This window comes from Henckelia pumila, chromosome 3 (genome assembly GCF_033568475.1).
Source record: "Henckelia pumila isolate YLH828 chromosome 3, ASM3356847v2, whole genome shotgun sequence".
In the NCBI taxonomy this organism is placed as follows: domain Eukaryota; kingdom Viridiplantae; phylum Streptophyta; class Magnoliopsida; order Lamiales; family Gesneriaceae; genus Henckelia; species Henckelia pumila.
The window spans coordinates 197,803,040-197,828,891 of record NC_133122.1 but is presented as its reverse complement, the minus strand read 5'-3'; the positions used below and the strand labels follow the sequence as shown (position 1 = coordinate 197,828,891).

The 25,852-nt window shown below is 33.7% G+C and overlaps 2 protein-coding genes and 1 non-coding gene across 3 annotated transcripts; all 3 read right to left on the bottom strand.

The window, feature by feature from the left end:
* Nucleotides 1-1,020: 1,020 nt before the first annotated feature.
* LOC140890911 (aquaporin NIP1-1-like) lies at nucleotides 1,021-4,304 on the bottom strand. The gene is made up of 5 exons (XM_073299065.1): nucleotides 3,952-4,304; nucleotides 3,638-3,862; nucleotides 2,515-2,712; nucleotides 2,087-2,148; nucleotides 1,021-1,410 (listed from the first exon to the last, which is right to left on the bottom strand). Exons 1-5 carry the CDS (start codon nucleotides 4,078-4,080, stop codon nucleotides 1,191-1,193), a joined length of 834 nt encoding a protein of 277 aa, XP_073155166.1. The 5' UTR covers nucleotides 4,081-4,304; the 3' UTR covers nucleotides 1,021-1,190.
* A 16,807-nt stretch (nucleotides 4,305-21,111) lies between these two features.
* On the bottom strand, nucleotides 21,112-21,185 carry TRNAI-AAU (transfer RNA isoleucine (anticodon AAU)). Its single transcript has one exon. It is a non-coding gene; the product is annotated as a tRNA-Ile (tRNA).
* Nucleotides 21,186-22,200: 1,015 nt separating this feature from the next.
* Nucleotides 22,201-25,062, bottom strand: LOC140887966 (BES1/BZR1 homolog protein 4-like). The gene is made up of 2 exons (XM_073295614.1): nucleotides 24,746-25,062; nucleotides 22,201-23,568 (listed from the first exon to the last, which is right to left on the bottom strand). Exons 1-2 carry the CDS (start codon nucleotides 24,959-24,961, stop codon nucleotides 22,831-22,833), a joined length of 954 nt encoding a protein of 317 aa, XP_073151715.1. The 5' UTR covers nucleotides 24,962-25,062; the 3' UTR covers nucleotides 22,201-22,830.
* Nucleotides 25,063-25,852: the final 790 nt, after the last annotated feature.

The window sequence follows — 25,852 nt, the reverse complement described above, 5'->3', positions numbered from 1 at the left end:
ATTTAATCTATTAATTACTTGATATAATTATAATTATAATAAAACTAAAAAAATTTCACTATTAATTTCGTATGAAACTCGCTTAATTTTCTAATGTTTGAAGCTTTCGTGACGTTTCATCACAATTCATGCTTTTTAGAACCTTGTTTTTAAGTCATTAATTTGTATTAGTATAGTGAGGTTAACTCATTTATTGTAATTTATAAATATTATTATCTCTTTAAATTAATATTCGATTTTATGTTTGGTGTGCTATAAGTTTTGACAAAAGAAAAAACGATAAATTCAATTAAGCGGATTCACAAATTCTGGGGCAAAAAAAATTATTAAAAGAAAGACTGTGTCATATAACAAGAAACCTGTTGCTGTTTGAACAATAATACAGTAGAAACGTTAACACATGTCTCATTCATAAATAAATAATTAAGACTCATATCATTTTTGTTCTATTATTTCTCATATTTTTTTTTTGCCTAAATTCAACTTTTGTTTTTTTTTTCCAGCTGAATTCAACATAAAGTTGACCGATTTATTTCTTTTAACATATAATATAATTATTAATATGAAATATCAGTTTCATTGCTTTGTCACGTGCAACGCACATGCTTATGCCTAGTATTATTAAATAGATTACAATCCGTTAGGCTGCCAAAATGTTACAAAAGACATCAATAAATAGCATATCCAAAGACATTGACACATTAATGCATACTTGTGAATTGAATTTTCAAATGATTTTATATATTTTTTTTCAAAACAAAAACTTCATGTACCTTTGAAATTTAATTAAAATGTATGTCAATTAATTAATCTGATATTTAAAATTTTTGGTTAATTTATACTAATGGAATGTGTATGGAAACTGATGTTTAACACATGGATGATGTTATTGTTTGATGTGTTTGATAAAGACGATAAATATATAATCCATCGGCTCATTCTGACCTACACAAGAAGTACCATCTAATTAATTATACATAAATTACGTGCCTATATATGTTTATCGTTTTTACCGTTCGGGATACACATCCACAATTTTCGATCATCTAATACCACGTATATATTACCATCGAAAAGGGGAGATTATACAATCCAATCGATGTTCTCGAATGTTTATTTCAAGAATCCGAGTCCATTTTTTTTTTAAACATATATATTAATAACACTGAAACAGAAGGTGAAGCTAATGATCATTTGGAGCCATTCCGGGATGAGGTTTTGAGAAAAGACCCACTCTTTGTGATTTCACGCAGAGGCTTATCCGTGAATCTGATTATATTATAAACCCATGCCCCAGCTATGGCCCCAGATGTTGGGCCCAACATATAGATCCATAGTCCTCTGTAGTTGCTCCACACAATTGCTGGGCCCAAACTCCTTGCTGGATTCATTGAAGCCCCTGAAACCGCCCTGCTCACAAAAACCAGTGTGTGTGTATTTATTTATTTATTTATTTATTTATTTAATAATATGATAATTATCATGGTGAATAATAAAATATCATAACCGTTGATAAAGTTAATATTTTAAGACATTTGATTGCCCCAAGCAAATATTTTAGCGGAAAAAAACGTTAAATAGAATACAAGCGCATTTTAGAAAACATCATAGACGATTAATTAAACTTAATACGATAAAAGATTGCTCATTTTTAGAAGCTTTTTATTTTAAGTGAAAATAATACGATAAAAGATTGCTCATTTTTAGAAGCTTTTTATTTTAAGTGAAAATTGTAAGTTTGGATATTGTATATGTTAAAATCATTTATATTCTCAAATTTCAGTTTTAATCAACGCGGCGCTTACATGTACATATTGAAAGTCAATTCAACATTCCAGACGGAAAGACACAAAGATGACCAAAACAAAATAGACACGAGATTAAGGTAGTGTTTTAGATCGTTTTAGGAAATATTTGTGAGTTTTTCTTCACAAATGCGTCATAGAAGTAATTCCAAACACTATTTAAAACTCATTTTCGACAAATAAATTATCAAAATTGCAAATAAACTAACACGACGAAAAATGTAATTTTTTTTAAAATGAAAAAGACAAAAGAAGGCAAAAGTAGGTTGGTTGATACGTACCCAGCAAACAGAACGTTAAGCAAGACGGTAGCTCCAACTGCTAAACCAGCAAGCTCTCCAATCTGCAAAATTCCATCATTAAAAACAATTTTTAATTACATTATATTTCAACGCAAGCTAACATTAAAAGTTAATTTAATGTCCTTGTCCTAAGAAATTACGTACGTACTTAACTTCCGAGAATCATCACAAATCCGCCAACCGAATCTCCAATGATTTGATATTATTTAAACATTATATTGATCATTAATATGCAATGTTCGAATATTGAAAATTAGTCAACCCTTTCTAGCCTTTTCTACAAATATTAGCAATATATATAAGTTTATTTCCCTACTCCTAATTTACCATTATAGTTGCAAGTTATTTTGACAATTCGGATCATGTCCTCTCCAAAAAACAAAAAGACATATTGTAATTGTACTCACGGCTCGGTTATCCGTCGCAACTCCGGAGATGACGAACATGAGGTAGAAGGTGATGATGAATTCGATCACCAGAGACTGCAAGTCGGTGCCGGTGGGGAGTGTTCCGGCGAAGTGGTTGTGTGGCCCGCTGAATAATAACCTTAGGGTTCCACTTGCTAGGGTAGATCCCACCACTTGAGCCGCTATATATGCCGGCACCTATATACAAATAATATTGATGATCAATAAACATTATTTTTTGAAGAAATTGCATTGCACCTATACCATTCCAAAATTTTTGTTAACTGCAGATTGTTTTATTTTATTTTATTATTTCTCTAACATGTGAATGTGATATATTTATCCACAAAAACTATTGCGAGACGGTCTCAACTCTCACCTCACGGTCAATTCATGAGACAGATCTTTTATTTGGATCATCCATGAAAAATATAACTTTTGAGTAACACTCCTGTGATACGATCTCATCCGTGAGACACGTCAATCCTACCCATATTTATAATAATAAGTTATAATTTTGACATAAAATGTAATACTTTTTAATGGATAACTCATATAAGAGATCCGTCTCAAAAAAATGACCATTGAGACCGTCTCATAGGAGTTTTTGTCATAACTTTTTATTGTAAATGTGAGTTGAATTTACTCTTCTCACGGTTAAATATCTGTTAGACCGTCTCACAAAGACCTACTCTTATTTATCAGATATTTCATATATAAATACAAATATTTTAATCAACACAATATTACATATTTGTTAACAAAATATATATTATATATTGTGTGTATATATATAACAAGAATTAAGCAAAATATAAGCTATTTCTCATATCAAACCTACTTCTATATATAAGTGTGAATGCAATTAACAAAAAGTCAAAATTATGGGCCTAGTTAATTAAATTACCCCCATCCTATATTATGTCCACGGGTGTAACAAGAACAACCCTATATATATATCTCTTAACTTTTTATTATTAATTTTTTTTTTTATAAAAAACCGTAACATTCATTAATGATCTTATATGTAAAAAGAAACAATATTCTGGGAATCAAAGAGTAGAATAGTTTTGGCTTGACTCAAAAAAACAAACTTACTAATAACAGAAAGGGGAGACCTGACCTGTTTCCATGGGAACCTCTTGCATGAGGCAAAGGCAATGGTTACGGCGGGGTTGAAATGTGCGCCGGAGATGTGGCCGACGGAGTACACCATCACCATCACCACGAGCCCCCACACGATCGAGATTCCGGGAAGCGTCACCACCTTGCCCTTGTCGGCGTTCACCACCACCGCCGCGCAGCCGGCGAATATCAAGAAGTAGGTCCCCAGTGTCTCTGCAATTATCTGCCCCGGCCGCCCACACAAAATAAACCCGATCATCATTATATTAGAAACAAATCAAATATTAACTGAATAAACAAATATATAATTACCTTTTGCATAAAAGGGAGAGTGAGACAGCCGGAGCCTGAAGAAATTTCACTGTTTTGGAAGTTCATTTCATCGTCTTTTATGGTGACAGACAGTGATCCATTAGCTCCGGAAGATATCTGATCCGCCATGTTCAGGATCTTTCTGAAGATCCGGATTAATTATTTCAAGGCGCAGGTTGTCGGGCAAGAAATGAATAAATATTTAGCTGGTGGAATATATAATTCTTGAATCTAATAATCTGTTGAGATAGCTAGCTTGAATTTTTGTGAGCAAATTTTAGCAGAAGATGGGAGTTTATATATCCATGATAGGAAGGATATAATAATGGAATATATTAGAGGAAGAGGTGCGCTTTCTTTGGGGATGTCGTTGAAAAGTGTGAAGTATTTATTTACAACTGTGGAAAGAGATAGCATTGAAGGCTACCTCACCACCCCAACTCCCCCGAGATTAATTGATTATTATCACAATAATATTTACTTAATAATAATACCTGATTCGGTGGTAAAGAATTCGATTTTATATTTATTTGAAATTTTTTTTCAGTCTTATTATCGGTCAATTTACGATATTAATCCATTGATTTACATTTTCTTTCTTTTCAATTTTAATAGTTTTCCACATGAGTCAGACACGTCGATTGTTGGAATAATTTTCTTGATTATATTGATTTGATACGATTATATTTTTCTAATTAATTACCTTAATCATTGAATCGAATATTGTAATTATAGGATAGATTTATGTATTCCTAGAATAGACTTTCTTGTGTTTATATATATTGCACTGCATGTAATTCAAAAGAGGATAGAATAATATATTTCATTATTTACCATTTTACATGGTATCAAAGCAAAGGTTTCGTCTTAAAATTTTTTTTTTCACCTTCGTTCATTCATCATGGGTGAGTCTGCCACCAAAAAGGATGGCCTTGACCCATCAAGCTGCTACTATTTTCATCACTCAGACACTTCATCCATATCACTTTTGTAAGTGCCTCATTGTATCAAGACGGGTCTTTTCAGCGTGCTTATGTCCTCACTCACACGCACCCTGGAAAACTTTCCAAGGGGTCACCCATCCTATAATTGCCCCAAATCAAGCACGCTTAACTTTGGAGTTCTTATGTGATGAGCTTCCGAAAAGAAAATGCATCTTTTTGATATGAATAGTACATATGAAATCCTTTAAGCCCTCCTCAACCATGTAGTCCCATACCTACACAGTCTCAGAATCCCTCTCATTCCGGCACGGGATCGGTTCATTCATGTCTCCCTCCGCCTAGAAGCCTACCAGGAGCCGCTCATTGTCCGTGCAACCTCTTGGCACCGGCGATCACTCGCTGCCTCTTCAGCCCCGGGCGTCACATACCCTCCAGCTTCCGCTTGGTTCGTCCCCGAACCATACCGTACTAAGAGAGGTCGGCTCTGATACCATTTGTATCGCCTCACCGTATCAAGACGGGTTTTTCAGCGTGCTTATGTCCTCACTCACACGCACCCTTGAAAACTTCCCAGGAGGTCACCCATCCTATAATTACCCCAAGTCAAGCACGCTTAACTTTGGAGTTCTTATGTGATGAGCTTTCGAAAAAAAGATGCATCTTCTTGATATGAATAGTATATATGAAATCTTTTAAACTCTCCTCAATCATGTAGTCCCATACTTACACAGTCTCAGAATCCCTCTCATTCCGGCACGGGATCGGTTCATTCATGTCTCCCTCCGTCTAGAAGCCTACCAGGAGCCGCTCATTGTCCGTGCAACCTCTTGGCACCGGCGATCACTCCCTGCCTCTTCAGCCCCGGGCGTCACAACTTTCTTCCCAATTATTGAATGGTGATAACTGGGCAACATGGAGTAAATCTGTAGAAATTGCTCTCTCTGTCAGAAATAAGCTGGGATTCATTGACGGCAGATTCAAAAGGCCTTCACAAACTTCAAAACCCGATGAATACATCCTATGGGAACGAGCAAACCACATGTTGATTTCATGGTTTTCTCATTCGGTTGCGCCAGATTTAATTCCTAATGTTCTCTTTGCTCCTACGGCTCAAAGCATTTGGGATGACTTCCGCGCACGATTCTCTCAAGGTAATCTTCCACGCATCTTTGAAATTAAGCAATCGATTACATCGCATGTCCAAGGAACAATTACGGTTGCAAACTATTTCACCAAAATACGTGGATATTGGGATGAATTGGATTCCTATCGTCCTCTTCTCAATGTGATTGTTGTACCTGTGAGGGCGGCAAGGAAAGAGAGAAATATCATACTGAGGATCGCCTAATGAAATTTCTTATGGGACTTAATGAGTCCTATAAAACTGTTCGAGGCCAAATATTGCTTATGAAACCCGTGTCGAACATTCGAGAAGCTTATAATATGGTGACTCAAGAAGAAAAGCAACGTGAGATAGGTCATAGCTCCGTTAATGATAATTTTTCCGTGGCTGCCGTCGTTCGATCATCCCGTAGCTCCGTTCCAAATACAAAATCTTTTAGTAAAGAAGAATTATATTGTCATTATTGCAAAAAGGATGGTCACTTCATTGATACTTGTCATCGACTGCATGGTTTCCCGCCTGGCCACCAAAAATATGATCCAAATTTTAAATCCAAGTATGATCTCACTTATCGTTCCAGAAGCACAAATCATAAAGGGAGAACTCACCATGCTGCTCATGCAATATCCACCACCTCCTCAACAGAGAACACCAACGCATCAGCTGCGTCTTCTTCTCTCAACCCAACCCTGCAATCTATTTGTCCAGATCTTTCTCCCCAGCAACTTCAACAATTAAGTGTTGCTATGCATAATATGGGTAAATCTGAACCTTATGCAAACATGGAAGGTCTGTCTCATGCTCCATCTCTCAACTCTGTTTCATTAAGTAGTTGGATTTTAGATAGTGGTGCCACAGATCATATCACTTTTGATTCTGTTTTATTTGATAAATCAATTTCACCTAATACTCCTTTTGTTAATTTGCCCAATGGATCAACCGCACATATTGACTCTATTGGCACAATTTTATTCAATAAAGACATCACCTTGAATGATGTTCTACATGTCCCATCTTTTAAATTAAATCTTTTATCTGTTAGTAAACTTACCAAGTCACTCAATTGTTGTGTGCTCTTCTTCCTCGATTTCTTTCTTTTACAGGACTTGGCTACGGGGAAGATGACTGTTCGGGGTAAAGAAAGTGCTGGACTTTACTTTATGTCTCCAAAAGCCCAATCTCCTACCACATGCCACACTACCGCTGATGCCACGCCTTGGCACCCCCGTCTTGGTCATCCTTCTCCATCATGTTTACGTTTAATATCTAATTCTCTTCCTTATTTTCCCAAATCATTTGACAATACTTGTGATATTTGTCATTTAGCTAAGCAAACTCGTTTCCCATTTCCCTCTAGCAGTATTTCTTCTAAATTAGCATTCCAATTTCCAACTAATTCATTGTGATATTTGGGGTCCCCATAAAAACAATACTCATTCTGGCGCTCGTTATATTTTAACAATTGTTGATGATTTCACTCGCTGTACTTGGGCTTTTCTTATGACTCACAAATCTGATGCACATACATTACTTATTTCTTTCTTTACTTTTATTTGAACCCAATTTAACACACAAATCAAAATTGTTCGAAGTGACAACGGTGCCGAATTTTCTTTTTTAAAATCTTTCTTTCTCAAGCAAGGAATCGAGTTTCAACAATCTTGTGTCTACACTCCACAACAAAATGGGATTGTCGAACGTAAACATCGTCATATTTTACAAGTTGCTCGCTCTCTTCTTTTTCAATCCAACTTGCCAATCACTTTTTGGGGTGAATGCATCCTAACTACGGTTTATTTAATTAATCGTTTACCCACGCCACTTCTTTCTAATATCACACCATTTGAACGTCTATACAATCACCCACCATCATATACTCATCTCTGTGTTTTTGGATGCCTATGTTATGCTACTGCACTCAAACCCACAACCAAATTTGCACCGCGTGCTCACCGCTGTATTTTTGTTGGATACCCTACTGGTAAGAAGGGTTACAAACTCTTTGATTTGGACACTCAAAAATTTTTAATTAGTCGTGATGTTACGTTTCACGAACACATATTTCCTTTTAAACAGTCTACCTCAACTCCAATATGGCCACTTCCTAACCCCACCCATGCTTATCCCTTAGCCACCGAATCCATTCCACTGCATCTTCCCATCCTTTAGCCACAGACACTCATCCACCTACCAAATCTCCTAACATAACAACCCCAACTACACACTCAACTGAACCACCTCCATCGACTAGTACCGACACAACCATAGAACTGGCTGACCCCATGGCTCCACCAACCACTCGTCTCTCCAGTAGACCTAAAAAATGACCCAACTGGCATACTGATTACTCCATGCACTTCGCCAATACCGGACCTCACCAATTATCAACCCCGTCGTCTGGTCTTCATCCAGGTACCAAATACCCTTTATCTAATTTTTTATCATATTCCAAGCTTTCACCAAATCATTTCTCTTTCCTGGCAAACATTTCTCGTATCTGTGAGCCCACTAACTATTCTCAGGCAGTCCTAGACCCAAAATGGAGGGAAGCCATGCAAATCGAGCTCGACGCTCTCTCCCAGAACAAAACTTGGGAGATCATTTCTTTACCTTCAAAACATCGTCCTATTGGTTGCAAATGGGTTTACAAAATCAAATATCATTCTGATGGTTCTATTGACCGTTACAAACCTCGTCTTGTTGCCAAAGGCTATACACAAATTGAAGGCATTGATTATTCGGAGACCTTTTCTCCAACTGCAAAACTTACCACCGTTCGTTGCTTGTTAGCTGTTGCATCTGCTCGTAATTGGTTTTTAAACCAATTGGATGTTCAAAATGCCTTCCTTCATGGTGATCTCGACGAAAAAGTCTACATGGATATACCCCTTGGTCTCCGCCGACAGGGGGAGAATATGGTATGTCGGCTCAAGAAATCTTTATATGGCTTAAAACAGGCTTCTTGTAACTGGTTTGCAAAGTTTTCTAATGCTATCCAAAGAGCTGGCTTCACTCAATCAAGTGCCGATTATTCTTTGTTCACCAAAAGTGAAGAAAACTCATTTACTGCGATCCTCATCTATGTTGATGATATCATCGCGGCTGGTAATAATGAACAAACTATTAAATCCATCAAGGATTTTCTTTTACAGCACTTTCGCACAAAGATCTAGGCAATTTTAAAATATTTTCTAGGCATTGAAGTTTCTCGATCCAAAAAGGGTATCTTTATTTCCCAAAGAAAATATGCACTGGATATTATGAAAGATGCAGGACTCTTGGGATCACGTCCGATTTCTTTTCCCATGGAACAACACTTGAAATTAAAATCAGATGACAGTGATTTACTACATGATCCTGCCAAATACAGAAGGTTGGTTGGGAAATTGATTTACCTCACAGTAACGAGGCCTGATATAGTATACTCTGTGCAAATACTAAGTCAATTTATGCAGAATCCGCGAATACCACACTGGGAAGCAGCTTTAAGAGTTTTGAGATTTATTAAAAGTAGTCCTGGTAAAGGATTATTTTTCTCTTCTTCTAAAAATCTCACACTGAAAGCCTATTGCGACTCGGATTGGGCCGGTTGTTCAATGACTCGGCGTTCTGTTTCTGGATTTTGCATTTTTTTGGGCAATTCATTAATTTCTTGGAAGTCTAAGAAACAAACAAATGTTTTCCGATCGTCAGCAGAAGCAGAATATCGAGCTATGGCAGCAACATGTTTAGAGATTACATGGATAAGATATATCCTACATGACCTTAAAGTTTCACAAGAGCAACCAGCAAGTCTATTTTGTGATAACCAAGCTGCCCTTCATATTGCCAGAAATCCTGTCTTTCACGAGCGTACTAAACATATCGAAATAGATTGTCACATTGTGAAAGAAAAACTACTGGCCGGAATAATTTCAACCTCATATATTCCATCACATTCTCAACTTGCAGATATCTTCACGAAGTCATTGGGAAGTGAAAAATTTCGACTCTTAAGTGCCAAGTTGGGACTTCACGATATTCACTCTCCAACTTGAGGAGGAGTGTTGGAATAATTTCTTTGATTATATTGATTTGATACGATTATACTTTCCTAATTAATTACCTTAATCATTGGATCGAATATTGTAATTATAGGATAGATTTATGTATTCCTAGAATAGACTTTCTTGTGTTTATATATATTGCACTGTATGTAATTCAAAAGAGGATAGAATAATATATTTCATTATTTATCATTTTACATCGATGATTTTTAGATCAATATTTTTTGATATCACATGCATTATCATTTAATTTTTGGCTCTACGTCCAGCATTCAAGTGATAAAAGAAAATGAAAAAAATTGTAAGTCAGACAAAGACCATGAATTACCCCGATCATATGACAAAATGGAAAATGGTGAAAATCACAGGAAAAAGTGTGATTTTTCCAATTTATTTTTTTTATTTTTAACAAAAATATGAATTTGAGTCTTACGAATAAAAATAGTTGAGAAACAAATAGTTCAAACTCGATTTCAAATTAATTGGGATCCAACATAACTTTAAAAAAGTTTAGAGTCGTGATAATAATAATAATAATAATAATAATAATAATAATAATAATAATAATCTACTAGATATTGGCCAATTCATGGATTTAACTTCTGTGACAACTACTTAAACTACTTAATAATAACTAGCAGTAAGGGAATGCATGTGTAACGAATAAATATCATGTTTTTTTTTTTCAAAAGTGGAAGATATGGGAGGTGGAAAATTTTAAATGGCATAAAAATCAACATAGTGGATTTTAAGATAGTCAAAATTGTGGTAGAAATTTTGATTGGAGAAAGTAGTTGAAAAAGAATGTGGATGTAAATGGTATTTTTGGACATTTGAAAAATAGATCAAGACACTAAAAAATAGTTTCTATAAGGTGCTCAAACTTAATTAATAGTAAAAGATAATAATAATAATAATAATAATCTAGATATTGGCCAATTCATGGATTTAACTTCTGTGACAACTACTAAACATTAACCATACCTTGTATTTATTTATCCACCGTTTAGTTTTCTAACTACTTGTCGTTGGTGAAATCTTTCTTCGTTAATCTCAGACCGGAAGTTGTCAGAAACTAGACGAGTGCCGACAAAAATAAAATAATAATACTAATCTAATCAAATATTTTACTAAAGTTAAAAAAAATAATTAAAGTGGAAGTGAAAATTCAATTGAATCATCCAAAAAATAACTAGAGCCCGAACAAAGGCATCTATTCCATGTCATTTCTTGGTGTCAACGACAAAAGTACCCTAATTGGTGGCTCATTAATAACATAACAAAAACACAAAAGACACCCACAATTTTGATGCTAATGGAGTGTCTTCCATGAAAAATGATAAAATTAAGACCTCGATTATTCGACTAGGAATCTTGAATGGGCTGCAGGTTATGCTTTCGGAGAAATTTATGATAATCTATTAGACATCATGAGTCGAAACACATTCTAGACCAAAGTTTTCATAATTAAATCGATCATCGAACCGATTTACTTTAAAAAAAGGTCTAATTGATCGGACCGTTTTAATCGGATGGTCAGACCGAAAAACCGTTTATATAATATAATATAATTAATAATATAATTTAAATTTTAAAAACTTTAAAGATGTATATAAATAAACAAAATATATGTTTATCATAGTGTAAAACTAAATAACTATATAAATATATTCAAAATATTAATTATAGTTATATATATTTTTAAAAATAAATTAAATAGTTAAAAAAACTCTAATATTATTAAAATAATATTTTTAACGAAGTACAAATTCCAAATAATAATGTATATATTTAATAATATATTAAATTAAGGTTTTAAAATTAAAAAACTATTTTTTCAAAAAAAAAAGTTAAAAAAATTCAGAAAATCAGTTGAACTGGTTCTTACCGGTTTTCACCGGTCCTGACTGGTTCAATCGTTAAAACGGTTTTTAGTTTATTCCGGACTAGTGACAAGTTCTCGATCGAACCGATCGATCCAGTCCGATTTGAAAAACATGGTTCTAGACATCGTGATCATTAATTTTTTAGTTAAATTCAAATAGTGATATAACAATTATAGCTTAAGTTCTAATATAGAATCTCACAGTTATTATTATTTTTTTTTAAAAAAAAAAACATATTTTAGTAATTCACCCCTTACAAGTTTGATGGACAAAATAAATTATAGTGGTGAATCATGGATAATTTTGTAATTGGTAGGTGAACAACTGCTATATTATAAGCATAAGCAACTTTAAATTAAGTGCTAATTTTGTCCCAAAACTTGGAGATGTATGATGTCATAATTATCTTTTCCTACTAACCAATGTGTACCTTGTCTTTTTATTGAAGATTAGTCAATCTTCATTAATTTAATATATTGAAGCCTAGCTAGATATTTTCCTTGCAATAATTTTAACCCAAATTTATTTTGTTTTTAGTCGGGATTATGGTTAATTGTTACAGTTAAATTCATTCTAAAGTTGAGTTTTTTTTTCTTATATCAAATGAGTTATAAGTTTTCGACAATTTTAATTAATGTTTCTTAAATAAGTTTAATTATAGAGTATTAGAGTATATATATACTCTAAGTGTAGGTGAGCAAAATACGTAAACCATCTATAATTAGTTTCAACCAACGCGAGAAGGAGGCATTTGGCAGCCAAACCATGCAAATTTTCATTTTTTTTTTTCTAATTTCTTGCGTTGCTACAATTAATTAATCATGTTCATATAAATTATCTCGTTAAATAAAATAAACAACTCTATGCCTATAATTAGCTTATGAATCACAGTTGATTATAAAGATTTATATTATCTCTTACTATATTATTAAGTCTAAGCACCTTATACCAACTGATTATGATGTCATGGTGAATTTTCACATATTTATTTTTATTATACCCCTCATCACTTTCTCTCTCTCTCAACTTCCTTCTCGCTTCTTCTCACTCCTTCCAACAACCTCATCCTCCAAATTTCCTATCCGCTATTTACAATGTATTTTTCTGAATTTTTTTTTATTTTTGTTTTGTATTATTTTTGATTTAGAGATATAAATACTTTTAAATGTCTAATTTTCGTCATTTTCATGTTTTACACACGCATCGCGTGTGCCACGATGACTAGTTAATATAATATATCTATCTAGGATATAACTTATAAGGTACCGTTTGTTTTGCCATATTATTAATCTATGTATAATTTATCTTATCTCATCTCACGTTCTTTTTGTCATATTATTTATTTATCCATTAATTATATATCTTACAACAATCAAATCATTAATTATTTATCTTACATCAATCATATCATTACATTTAAATTACTACATTACCCTTTATAAATAATAATATCCATATTTTATTAATTATTAAAAGGTCAAAATAGTAATTTACTATTTTTATATAAAATTTAATCAATCAAATCAAGCATCCTATAATCAATCAATCAAATCAAATACTAAATTAACTATCATTTCTTATTTACTTTATATTACAATATATTACTTATCTTTACATTATTTATCTCATTCTTAACTTCAAAAGGTACCCAAGTATATAACATATGAATGAATTAAATATTACTCATCCAAAATCATATCATTATAATATTGAAATAAATGTCAAATATTGGCTAGCTTCTGAATTAATCACAGTTAAATACTTAAATTACCAAATTATTAAATCTAAATGTAAATGAGAATGCGCAGGTGATGCGATGACTCGTTCGGCCGCTTGAGTCAAATCGGGTATGACTCTACAGTCAGATTTGGTGTTCGTGTTTGATGTCCCAACATTAAATTTAATTTATCAAGTGGCCATGTTAACCATATTAATGGCTATGACCCATGTTTATGCTTTAATATTATTCTTTACATAAAAATTTTCACGAAACCATCAATGAGTCAATTTCATGAATACCATCTCTCATAAAAAATATTAATTTTCATTGTAGATATGAATCTGATCGATCCCGTCTCATGAACATAGATACATGTGACCATTTCACAAAATATTTATTATGTTTTTTTTAATATAAAAATATCAATTTTAGTCTTTGTTTATATTAAGTTTGATAGATTTACTCCTGTATTGTTTGTTATAGTCGTAACTATATTCTGACGATTTTTGTTATTTTCTCGAAAATTATGTAACTAAATAACCACTTTATCGTTAAAATTTCTATAATTACATTGATATTACTAATTTAATTACACGATTTTTGAGAAAATTAATGACTAAAATTGATCACCAACATAGTTATAAAATTATAATTGATTCAATAAAATAGACGAGATTAAAAATGTTATACGATCCATTAATATATACATGACTAATTCTGGCATACGCTTTCTCTTTAAATTAATAGTGAAAAATAATTCCCCTTTTTGGAATGTATATAGTCCAAGAGCATGAAAAACAGAATGTGAACCCAAGCTTTAATGATGAAATGCTTTCCCATGATCATGGATATCGTTTGGTTGATTGCTACGGCGTTCAAATTCTTCACCCCCAACGACATATTTATTTATATATAATATAATAAAAATTTATGGATAACACGAGAATAAAATCACAAGATTTTGTCTATATTATCGAAAATTTCAAATTTAGACTATTATAGTACTTTACAAGAATGACACACATATGATAGGTTGATTATTTATTACATAATAAAATAATTAAAGAAAATGAATCATAATGTTAATTAATTACCAAACTCGACAGAGTTAATTTGCAGATTAATTCCGTCCAAAAAATAAACACGCAGGCAACCGAATTTCAACGCGCATGCAAAATCCAACTTCCCTGCAATTTTATTTATTAATTCTTTTTCACTTTGTATAAATTAAACTTTTCAGTTAATAATAATAGCACTGTTATTTTGTTGACAATTAGTTACCGTAATATTCTTGGTATCTTAAGTTTTCACACGGGTCTTGCGGATCCGAGAAGACAAACCAACAAATAAAGTTGATTAATGCATTGTGCAATTGTATGAAATAAATAAAACGATCGATCCACTTAATTTATCTATTTTGGTAATTTAATTAGTCAAATTGGGTCTATAAATTTGTTTTTTTTTTGCCATGTTTTACTGAATTACTGACGCCGAACACATCAATATTTTGATTAGGTCTGTTGTGAGACGGGTTAACCCTGCTTATATTTACAATAAAAAAAATTTCTTATAAAAATTAATATTTTTTCATGGCGATCCAAATAAAAGATTCGTATTATAAAATTGACCCGTGTGACCATTTCACAATAGATTTTGTGCAGTATTTTTTGCAACGTGTTAGTAAGGAAAATACTAGATCCCTTTTCTAATGGGGAGCCAAAATCGAATTTCTTAAAATAGCAATTATCAATAAAATGTTAAAAAAATTATATGTCCATATTTTTCTGCATCAAGCGAAATACGAATAAAGACGAAAAAAATTATAATTTGTATGATCAAAATCCAATTTTGATTAGTTAGAAAACCAAACCTAAAATAGTTAAACTTAGAGGACTGTTTTGGTCATTTTCTCTTACATGATAAGGCCGTATGAAATCCTCTGCATATTCTAATTATTATTGAACAAAGAAATTCGAAAAGAACGCCACGTTTTTTTTTTTTTTTTGAAATAAAAGACATAACAATTATCAAAGGTCTTTCTTGACAAACCAAAACCAATTTTCTTCTCAAATTACAAAAACATTTCATTATTTATTTATGTCATCTTTTTGAATTTTTTTAAAATGTTCATATATCACAAGCATTTAAAAAATTATTTTAAGAACTAAAAAACCATTTAAAAAATTTTCAATCATAATATACTATATAGAACATTTAAAAAAAAAACAGTGATTGAACACAAAAAAATTAAATACGTTCCAAAACGCAGCAGTATATTATTATATAAGAAATTATCTAATAGCAATCAAAACAAGAAACGTATCTCAAATTATATACCATATGATAAAAAAATAATAAAATAAAAATAAAAAGTATCCCATGATTCTTGGGAGTTTCAACATTGCTTTAATATTGTTTGAAGTGGTCTGTAAAGAGGCTAACTGCCCGTGAAGTTGAAAGTCTTGTTTCTCGTCCCACCAATTCATTAACAAATTGACTTCTCTTTGATCATGAAAATCACATGCGAAGGGAAAAATATTGGGTAAAGTATCATTCAGTACCTAAACCCAAACAAATATACATGTTCTCCCATCAAAAAAATGTTTGTTTAAACTCTCTGGGCCCACATTTTTTTCTCGGATGAAAATCAGTACAAAACATTAAAAATAAGGTACGAATACATGATATTCCAGTACAAAACATTGAAAATCTGGTATAAATGTATGATTTTTGAGTACTCAAATATATAGATAAATATTGACATTAATGACAAATTGTATGTTTTGATGAAAATGGGTACAAAATATCAGAAATAGAGCACTAATATATGTTTTTTGAGTACGAAATGTGTTAGATCTGGTACAAATATATGATTTTTGAATACTAAAAATATTAATATTAATGACATATTTTTCTTATTAATAAAAATGTTCATGTTAATTTTATACTCAAAATCTTAGTTTTTATACCAGATTTTCAATGTTTTGTACTGGAATATCATATATTCGTACCTTATTTTCAATGTTTTGTACTCATTTTTATCCGAAAAAAAAATGTGGGTCCAAGGAGTTCAAACAAATATTTTTCTGGGAATTGAACATGCATATGTGTTTGGGTTTAGGTACTAATGCGAATTTACCCAAAAATCTTTTACTCGAGTCTCCTCACCTAATCATTTGAATCGTTCAACTGACATGAAAAAATGAATTTGAAATGATGCTAATTTTGAAACCATTGTATCACATGGATCTCAAATAAAGTATTAATATGTTATTAGATTTTAAAATTAAAATTATGCACATAAAATTAAGTCAATGATCTAGAAGTCAAAGTTTTCTACTGCATGTGTCATTTAAAAATCGTCTTCGTAATTCATTGGGAGATGAATATAATATCTGAATGATAGTTCAATTACGTATATTCAAAATGATATATTTTTTATTTTGTTTGCATGTTTCTCGATTATATAGGTCAAATTTTTTTTTCTCAAATATATTGGCTTATATAATATATTTAATAATCTTGTTTCTACTCTTTTACTAATATACTCCTATTAAATAAGTTTTGAAAAAATAGTAATCGTTTTTGAATGAATCAATTAGGGATAAAATATGAATTTTGTGTATAAATTTATTTTTCCAATGATTTTTCTTAATTTATGAGTTTAAAAAAAACAAGTCTATATAATTGGAATAGATGAACTATTCTTTTTTTTTTTTAATCTTTGGTTCTTTGTCTTCCCTCAACAAAATTCCTAGATCCGTCTTTGTGAGAGGGATTCACTCATTACTCTTGAAATCCAATAGTTGGAATTTTGCCACATTACATGGAATGAATTTCACCCAAGTAGAATAGAACAATCCATTTGATTAAAAGTCACAGGTACCATTACCAAAACCATGAGGTGTTAAATGTTTATGGTCACTAATGTCCTGCTAAACACACGATATTCATTTCATGAACTTTGGTGGCAGTACCGTAACGCTTGATTCAGAACTAGAAATTTTTCATAGATAAATGCTGACCGAATTCAGACCAATTCCTCAGGAAGAAAAGTAAAAGGTCCAGTTCCAAGGGCCAAAAAGGGCAGAGTACAACTCGACATTGCTTGATGTTACGCCTTAAACGCATACAAATCTCGTGTTATGAGATTAATGTTTTTAATGTATTAAAAATTTTCAAATTAAATTGTTTTGATGATTACAAAACTCGGTTAATCGTTACTAACAGTTTAAAGTGAGAAATTTGCAGATAATAATACTTTTGAGCATGAACAAAATTGGAAGCAAGAACCGATAATAAAAAATTGGAGAGATAATTTTTAAGGTTCGAAATTGCCCAGGTTCGGACGACCCGAAGATTTTTTCAGAATTAAATAAAGATCGGAGGACAGGCTCGGAGGGCACGGAAGACTAGTTCGGACGGCCCGAAGAATTTCATGGATTTTAATATTGATCGGAGGCACTCTCGAAGGCCACGAAATGCACACTTTGGACGACCCGAAGACTGGTTCGGAGGACCCGAACTACTTTACGGCCACTGAAGATTTTGTAGGAAGAAAATTTGCCGGAATGAATTTAATGCAGCCGTTTGGACGACCCGAAGATGACTTCGGACCACCCAAACAGTTCATCAGCCGCAAAAATTTGAACTTGAAAAATCAGACAACGTTCGGACGACCCGAAGACCCGTTCGGAGGCTCCGAACCCGTTCGGATTTGCAACTATAAATACATGTCATTTGAAGTCATTTCAACACACCAATTCACTCTCATCTCTCATTTCAAACAACATCCTCTCTTTCAAAGTATTCAAGTGATAGTTGTGTGATTTATTCAAAATCGAGGGTTGTTTGTATTAAATCATTTGTGAGTTGGTTGCTCGGTTATTGTAAACACTTGTGTGTGAAGTCAAGTGTATTTTGTGAGTGTTGTGGCTATCCTTGGAGCCCTTAAGGCCAAGTGTTCGAGTTGTATCGGCGCGGTGATCGTGTTGAGTTGTACGGCTATCCTTGGAGCCATCAAGGCCAAGACGTTGAAGTGCTAGTAGATCCTTGGTTAATCGATCTTAACCAAGAAGGGGAGACGTAGACGATTTATCGTCGAACTTCCATAAACATTTCTTATCCCTTTTACTGCTTTATTTACATTACGCATTTATTTACCGCACTTATATTTGATTGTTTTAAGTCTTCCTCTTGCGTACTAGCATAATCGCTTTAAATTATTAAAATTGTCAATAGAACCTAAATCTCCCCTATTAAGTTCTAACACTTGATATGCTGGACGGAGGAAAACGACTTGTGCACGGTGGTGTATCGGGAGTTTATGAAGCATCTGTGTAGAGAGTTGGACAGATTTTAAACAGTTCCCAAATGTTAAACCTGACAGCTGAAATAGGAATGAAGAGTGCAATCCTAATCACTGATTTTGAAATTCCGTACTCATTTTCTGTTAACTTTTGTTCAATGGCTCCAACTTTTGGCATGAAATTGGAATCTAAATGAATATTTTTTTCTGAGCAGAAGAAGCTAATCATGCTTCTCAGAGACGGTATAAACAAACCAATAACCGGTTTTGGCCTTGTAGAAAACCAGCCTCTGCTGAATACTAATTGAGTCAAGACCAGCAATGTATTGAAGGGATCGAGAAAAGCGATATCCTTTCTTCAAATGAATATTGAGATTGAGAGCGTCAAAGTTTTGAACTTAAGTTGGGATAAACAGGTAGAATTTGCAACAAACACCAGCAACCAAATTCACATGGGGTGGTAGCATGATCATAGGACAAACCGAGAAAATCACTGCATATCATTCCCTCAACAGCGCTATATATTCCTCCTTAATGCTCAAGGTGAAACATAAATATTTGGCAAATGTAACACACCAACAACATATACTAGCAACAAACAGGAAATTCGTCTCCCATTGTTGTCTTGCACAAACAATTTCTAACGAAAATGATCTCCTTAGATAACCAGTGAGGAATCCATAAAAATCTAATAAAGCACACACCGCTGTACTAGAAAACATGAGGATGAATTGTCAATTACACTGCAATATATCGTTAAGCATTAAAAGATCAGGAATGTTACAGATGAAAGAAAATCTATTCCATCATCAATCCAATCCCCTGTTCGTGATCTTTTTCTTATCAATGAATAGATCTCTTTACTTGTATGACTTAGATGTCTCGTATTTCTCGAAAAAGTGATTCGATTGATGGGATTTGGTATGAGATCGATGATATCGATGAGATTGATATTTCTCGCGTCTATAACATTTATATGTTCCAAATAAAGTAATGACGAGCTAAGCTCAATGAATAACTCACACCCTGTTAATGTTTATTCAGAATCATTAAGAGTTGCAGTCAAAGAAAGCCCCCTTTTCACCATTGAAGGGAATCCATGGCACGTTGTTTAAGTAATAAGCTGAAGGGTGGTAGGACAGAAAGATCAACGAACATGTGGCAAAAAAATGTAGTTAATGAAAGTGTGAATGAATTGAGTTATTTGAAATCATGTCCATAGTTTTAAGTTTTAACCCACTTAACTTAATTGGATGATTTCGGTTTTGGTAATTTCAAATTCAAATCTTTGCAGTTTATAATACTCACGACTATTAATTTTTTAAATAAATTAGAATCCCTTTTATCGCCTAAAAGTATCAATCCTCTTAGAAGTTAGTTCATTTTGATACTATGACAGAAACCAGCGATCTGTACCTCATAAGTTGTAATTTACAAAGTAAAAAATCATCTGCAAATCCAAAAGCATAGTAATCCACACCCAAATTTTGAGATTAATTCATCTGATGGCTAAAAACTTCCAATCTTGTCAAATAAAAGTGAAAAGGGGGACAAAACAAATAAAATGCTACAATTCACAGACCCCAGTTGGATACAACACAAGCTTGAACAATAAATCCTCAAACTACATTAAACTGCCGGAAGACAAAACACAGTATAGCCGATCAAGAATCACAATAGAAGACCTGGGAGGGTAATCGCCGAGCTTCGGATTCAGAAAAGCACGTGTCATCAACGGCGTCGCTTCGGCACCACCGGCACTTCGGACTCCGAACGCAGTCGGGTCGGGTGCTGATTTCACTGCAGTCACGAACTGGATCGACCCGATTGTAAATTTTCGGATTCTTATCGGTCGCAAATGTGGATAGTTTTGGGCCGCGAATCTGATTCCGACCAGCATCGTTTGCAAAAATAGAGGCGCCGGATATGTCAGGCAAGGAAGTCAACAACAGGATTAGCAGCGAGGGAAAAGTGAAGATCGCCATAGCTTATGAAAACTACGCACAGATCAGACAAAAGTAGGAGCTTGGATGGAGTCTGGACTCTGGAGAAAAAGGTGAGTCCGAAGTTTACAGAAAACGAGCAGAGAACAATTAAAAGCATTTTTTTAAAAAAAAAAAATTACGTGGAAAATGGCCCATGCAGGTCTCGAACCTGCGACCTTCGCGTTATTAGCACGACGCTCTAACCAACTGAGCTAATAGGCCTTTGGTTACTATGTTTCTAGTTTAAATATATAATGTTTACTTTAGAGAATTGTATTCATTACTAATATTCAATAACTTTCAAATTTTACGTAAATTTTATATGTTTGGAAAAATACAGGTACACACACCACCATCCTATATGCATGAAAACACTAGCATTCATAGACGAGATCTCGAGTTCGAGTCTCAATTATAACAAAAATCTTCTTCCCAACTCAACCGAAAAAAAAATTAAAAAAAAAAAAAAACACTAGCATTCCATATTTTATTATTCTCTTCGAAACTTGGAATTCATACATAATTTTTAAAGCAATAATTTTGCTAATCAATTGGTTCATACATAATTTTATGAAAGCAATAATTTTGACAATCAATTGGTTCATACTCGAATTAAGTTGTGAAATATTATGATTTTTTTGGTGCTGATCAAAATGTCCATTTCTATTCAAAATTTTCTAATTTTTTTATAGTTTTTTTTTTTTGAAAAAATATTTGGATTTAAACCTGACACCAACCCCAAAAGCTAGCCCAAAGCCGAGAATGTTTGTTCAAGATCATATATACACTCTCAGGAAATTTATCTAACCAATGTGGAACAATTACATATCAACACACTGACATTTGAAGCGTAAAAATATTAACGAATGACCTAGTTATGAATAAACTAAGATATTTTCACATTTTAATTAATGTTTCTACATCTTATCATAAAAATGTATTGATGAAAAGCATCCACTTAAACTAGAGTTGTTGCATAACGAAATTCAAATCCCTATATATAGAGTTTCAATCACATGAACAACAGCTGACGTGGCACCTTGTACATCCAATGAGTGATTGTCACGTCAACCGTTACTCACGTAGTTGCCTGATCGAAACTTCCTATATATATAAACATAATTCGTAGGCATTTTTTAAGCCTAACAAGTCATTCTACTTGAAAGAAACTCTCATATGTTACGTCAACATGAATGTTTCAAATTAATCAACTAAATCTTTCTTATAAATCTGAAACAACAGCAAGTTGACACATTGGAAATTCCTTTTTAACATTTGCAAATGACAGTAAAAAATAGGAACAACATAGGTACGAGCTCTACAATTTTTTAAACGATCCTTTTCGCATCCAAAAAGAACAACAACAACGAACCAAGAATTGGCAATGCAAAGTTTTACAGGTTTGAAAAATCTGATAAATGAAGGTGCGATCCCCAACTACATAAGCTATTCATACCCTCAACTTCCGGTTCTATGAAGACCAACGACAGCTCGTGGGATGATCCCGTGAAGCATGGTAACACTAACAACCCAGGGCTTTGGTTCTTGTTCGATCATAAATGTGAAATCTGAAAATATCTTCTGTGAACCACGGATGAGCTAGACGAGGAACAAAGCTAGAAGGTTCGTTTCTTTGACATTCCAAGTACCATTAGAAGGATCAAAACAAGCTTATACCGGTTTCATAAACGGTTGCAGACAGCATAATGTTAAGGAACACGCGGACCTTCTTGCCATTTCCTTCACCACTTCACTTGAAATTTCACCAAATCATAATTTTACCCAGCATTTAACTAAGTTTTTCTCTCTTTCCCCCCTGAACAGGTAAGTAAGAAGATTAAATTAAAAGATTACAGTTTGTGTCACCTCACCTTGTACCAGAATTACCAAGAGTAAGTTCAAGATCATCAGGAACACATTCATCGTGAATTCTTTCTCCTTCCCATGCTTTCACCAGTCCCATGGTATTATTGCTCCCAAATGCAAACTCAGCAGAAATTACATCAGACATTGGAACATCAGCTGTCCGGTCAATCCCAGGTGCAACAATAGGAGAACAAGTTCCACTCTGTCCAGGAGTCCACATACGAGACCCCCCATTAGACAATGGTTCCTTGAAAGCGAAAGGATTAGGTGAGACAAGGCTGAACGTTGGAGATGAATGCGCATCTTGAGGAGTTTGGACACCAGAAAGCCATCCTGAATCAGGTGGAGTTTGAGTACCAGGACTTTGTGTTGTAGAATATGGTAGGAAGGGGTAGTGCAGCCCAGACCAGAAAGAACCAGATGTCGGATCATCTTTCATTCTAGGAGTACGCGCAGTCGGTGAGCTTGATGGAGGAGTGACTGGTGCACTTAACGAACCACTGGGTAAGTAAAGATGATGGGGAAACTTAGATGGAACAGGACGAGAGCCAGATGATAAGTTTTTTAGCCATGGGATAAGGGAATCAGGATCGGCCGTATTACCGACATTGTAGTTACAATGGTTCGAGACTGGGCTAGCAAAGGCAGAAAATACAGGGCTAGGATTAACAGAGGTTCTGGGGCTTGGTTGATTTGACGTGCAAGGGCTCACCACTGCTGAACCAATGGGCTTGCAACCCTGCAAGAGATAGAAACAGTTGAGTGGAAGCAGAAAGATTACAGATACCACACCCATGTTATAATCATGATTATCTGGGAGTTTGTTCCCAACATCTTATGGCAGCACTCGCCAATAAAATTTCATTCAGAATCACCTTGTCCCGCATGTCCTTATGCTCACCCAATAGCATTGAGTTCAAAAGAGAGCATTGTAATGTCAAACTCGCAGTTGGAATGGTGATAGCTTGAGAAACTAACTGGTTCAAGATTCTTATCATGTGAACAGAATCATCGTTGTTACTGCAGCTCATCATTTTAAATTTGTTACTGTAATTTGTAGTTATAACGAGGGGACTTCAAGTATGTTCCCTTCTCCCTAGTTCTTGTAGATATTTAACTCAACTTAAAGAGACATACAGATCAACATCTAATAGCAATTCTTAATCTAAAAAGGAATATCAAGCACAGTCATATAATTAGCCACAGAGCAACTTCCTGTTTCAATACTTCCACTTTAAGTTGAACTCCTTACAAGTAGGAAAGTCGTTGCAAATCAGAGAAATACAGCTTGTTTGTATTTGGGGATTTTTTTTAAAAAATTTTTCCTGCAGATACTTAAATAATATCAGAAATAATTAAACTAAATGGATTTTACAAATATTTCAAGTAAAAAAAATTATAATAAATATAATTTAGAAAATAAATAGCTAATGATAATAAATCTGATTTTCCCGAAAAATTAGAAAATAACAAAACCGAAAAAAAATCCAAAACTAAAAAAACAACCAAGGGCGTAGAGATCCATTATTTTTCACCGCAGGCAAATTAGAAGTGAGAAGAGATTATTCAGATCAAAATGGCCATAAAAAAAAGGAGAAAATTTAGATTATTTGGCAGAAATCAAGGAATGAATTGCGAAGATTAGCGAGGAATAGCTCATTTTTTTAGCACTGCGCACTGGAATCAGCGATCCCGCAAGTCCTTTAGAGACACCGTCTAACTCTAACCTATGAACGTGCTAAGTGGCTCAAATGCGAGATGCGCATGTTAGCAGCTAGCAGCGCGAAACAAGGAATCTCAACTGCAACCTTCAGAAGTTTACTACAGCTCAAAAAGATGAATAAATTACCGCAAATCAATTAGCTCGAGCCTTAAGATCTACAGCAGTACCGACTGTGAAACGTAACACATCGTACCTTTCTGTACGTGGTACCATCTTCTAAGACAATCCAACCAGCTTCGTTGCAGAGTGCTTTCAAGACCTCGTTGTTGTCGCAGTGCTTGGGTAGCTTGTAATTCCCGTACATCCTCAATCCGGAGAAGATCTTGGCGGCGATCGCACGGCGGCGCCTCTCCCGGCGCTTGTTGTTATCTCTCTCCTTCCACGTGGGCATCCGGCCTCCCGACGTCATCGATCGGCTGAGCTTCGGTGGTTCGGACGGAATCTGGATCGGGTTGACTGGGTCGGGTTCACGTGGAGAGGAAAGATTATGAATTATATTATATATGACTTGAATGATCGCATGATGATATTCGGTGGAAGGGTGAGTAATAGTTTGGGACTCGAGAGAGGATTAATTACAACAATGCCACTGTTTAATATGCAATTATAATTGGCTGTTAGTTTAATAAAATCCTAATTAAATCTGATCATAATAAGATAGTGTTTGCAATCACTAAAAAAAGTGATTGTTAACTTTTGGCTTAAAAAAATCATTTTTGTGTGTTTCTTAAATCAAGATTATGTGTTAGCTTATGCTTAATTTAATTGAAATCCAAAATCTAGCACGTGGTGATCATGATTCTCCAAAAGTGATTCTAATGAGAATGTCATTATTAAAATTACTCTAATAACTTATTTATCAAAAATTACTCAACTTTGATTTTTAGATTTTACATTTGTTTCCAAACATTACCAACTTTTGATTTTTTTTAATTTTTTTATAATTTATAAATTAATGACTTCTAGATAACATAATCTATTGCAAACAATCCTCAAGTGATTTGGGTGGAAGCTAAGATGTGGGCCTATGACCCATTCCTCTTTCCCATAACCCGAATTATTGGGCTATGAACTTGGGCTCACTACTATTAAATTCTTTCGGCCCTTGAATTATTTGTACATTCCTGGGTACAAATTGTATTTTTTTTCATGGATTCGATGAAATATCTATCTCATAAAATTACTTTGAGATAATTTTCATGGATTTTTTTTTTGTGTATATGGATATATTTAGTATATATTGCATAAGTGTTTATAGACCTTGTAAATGTCGTGTTTGAACCTAATAAAAAATTTCTCG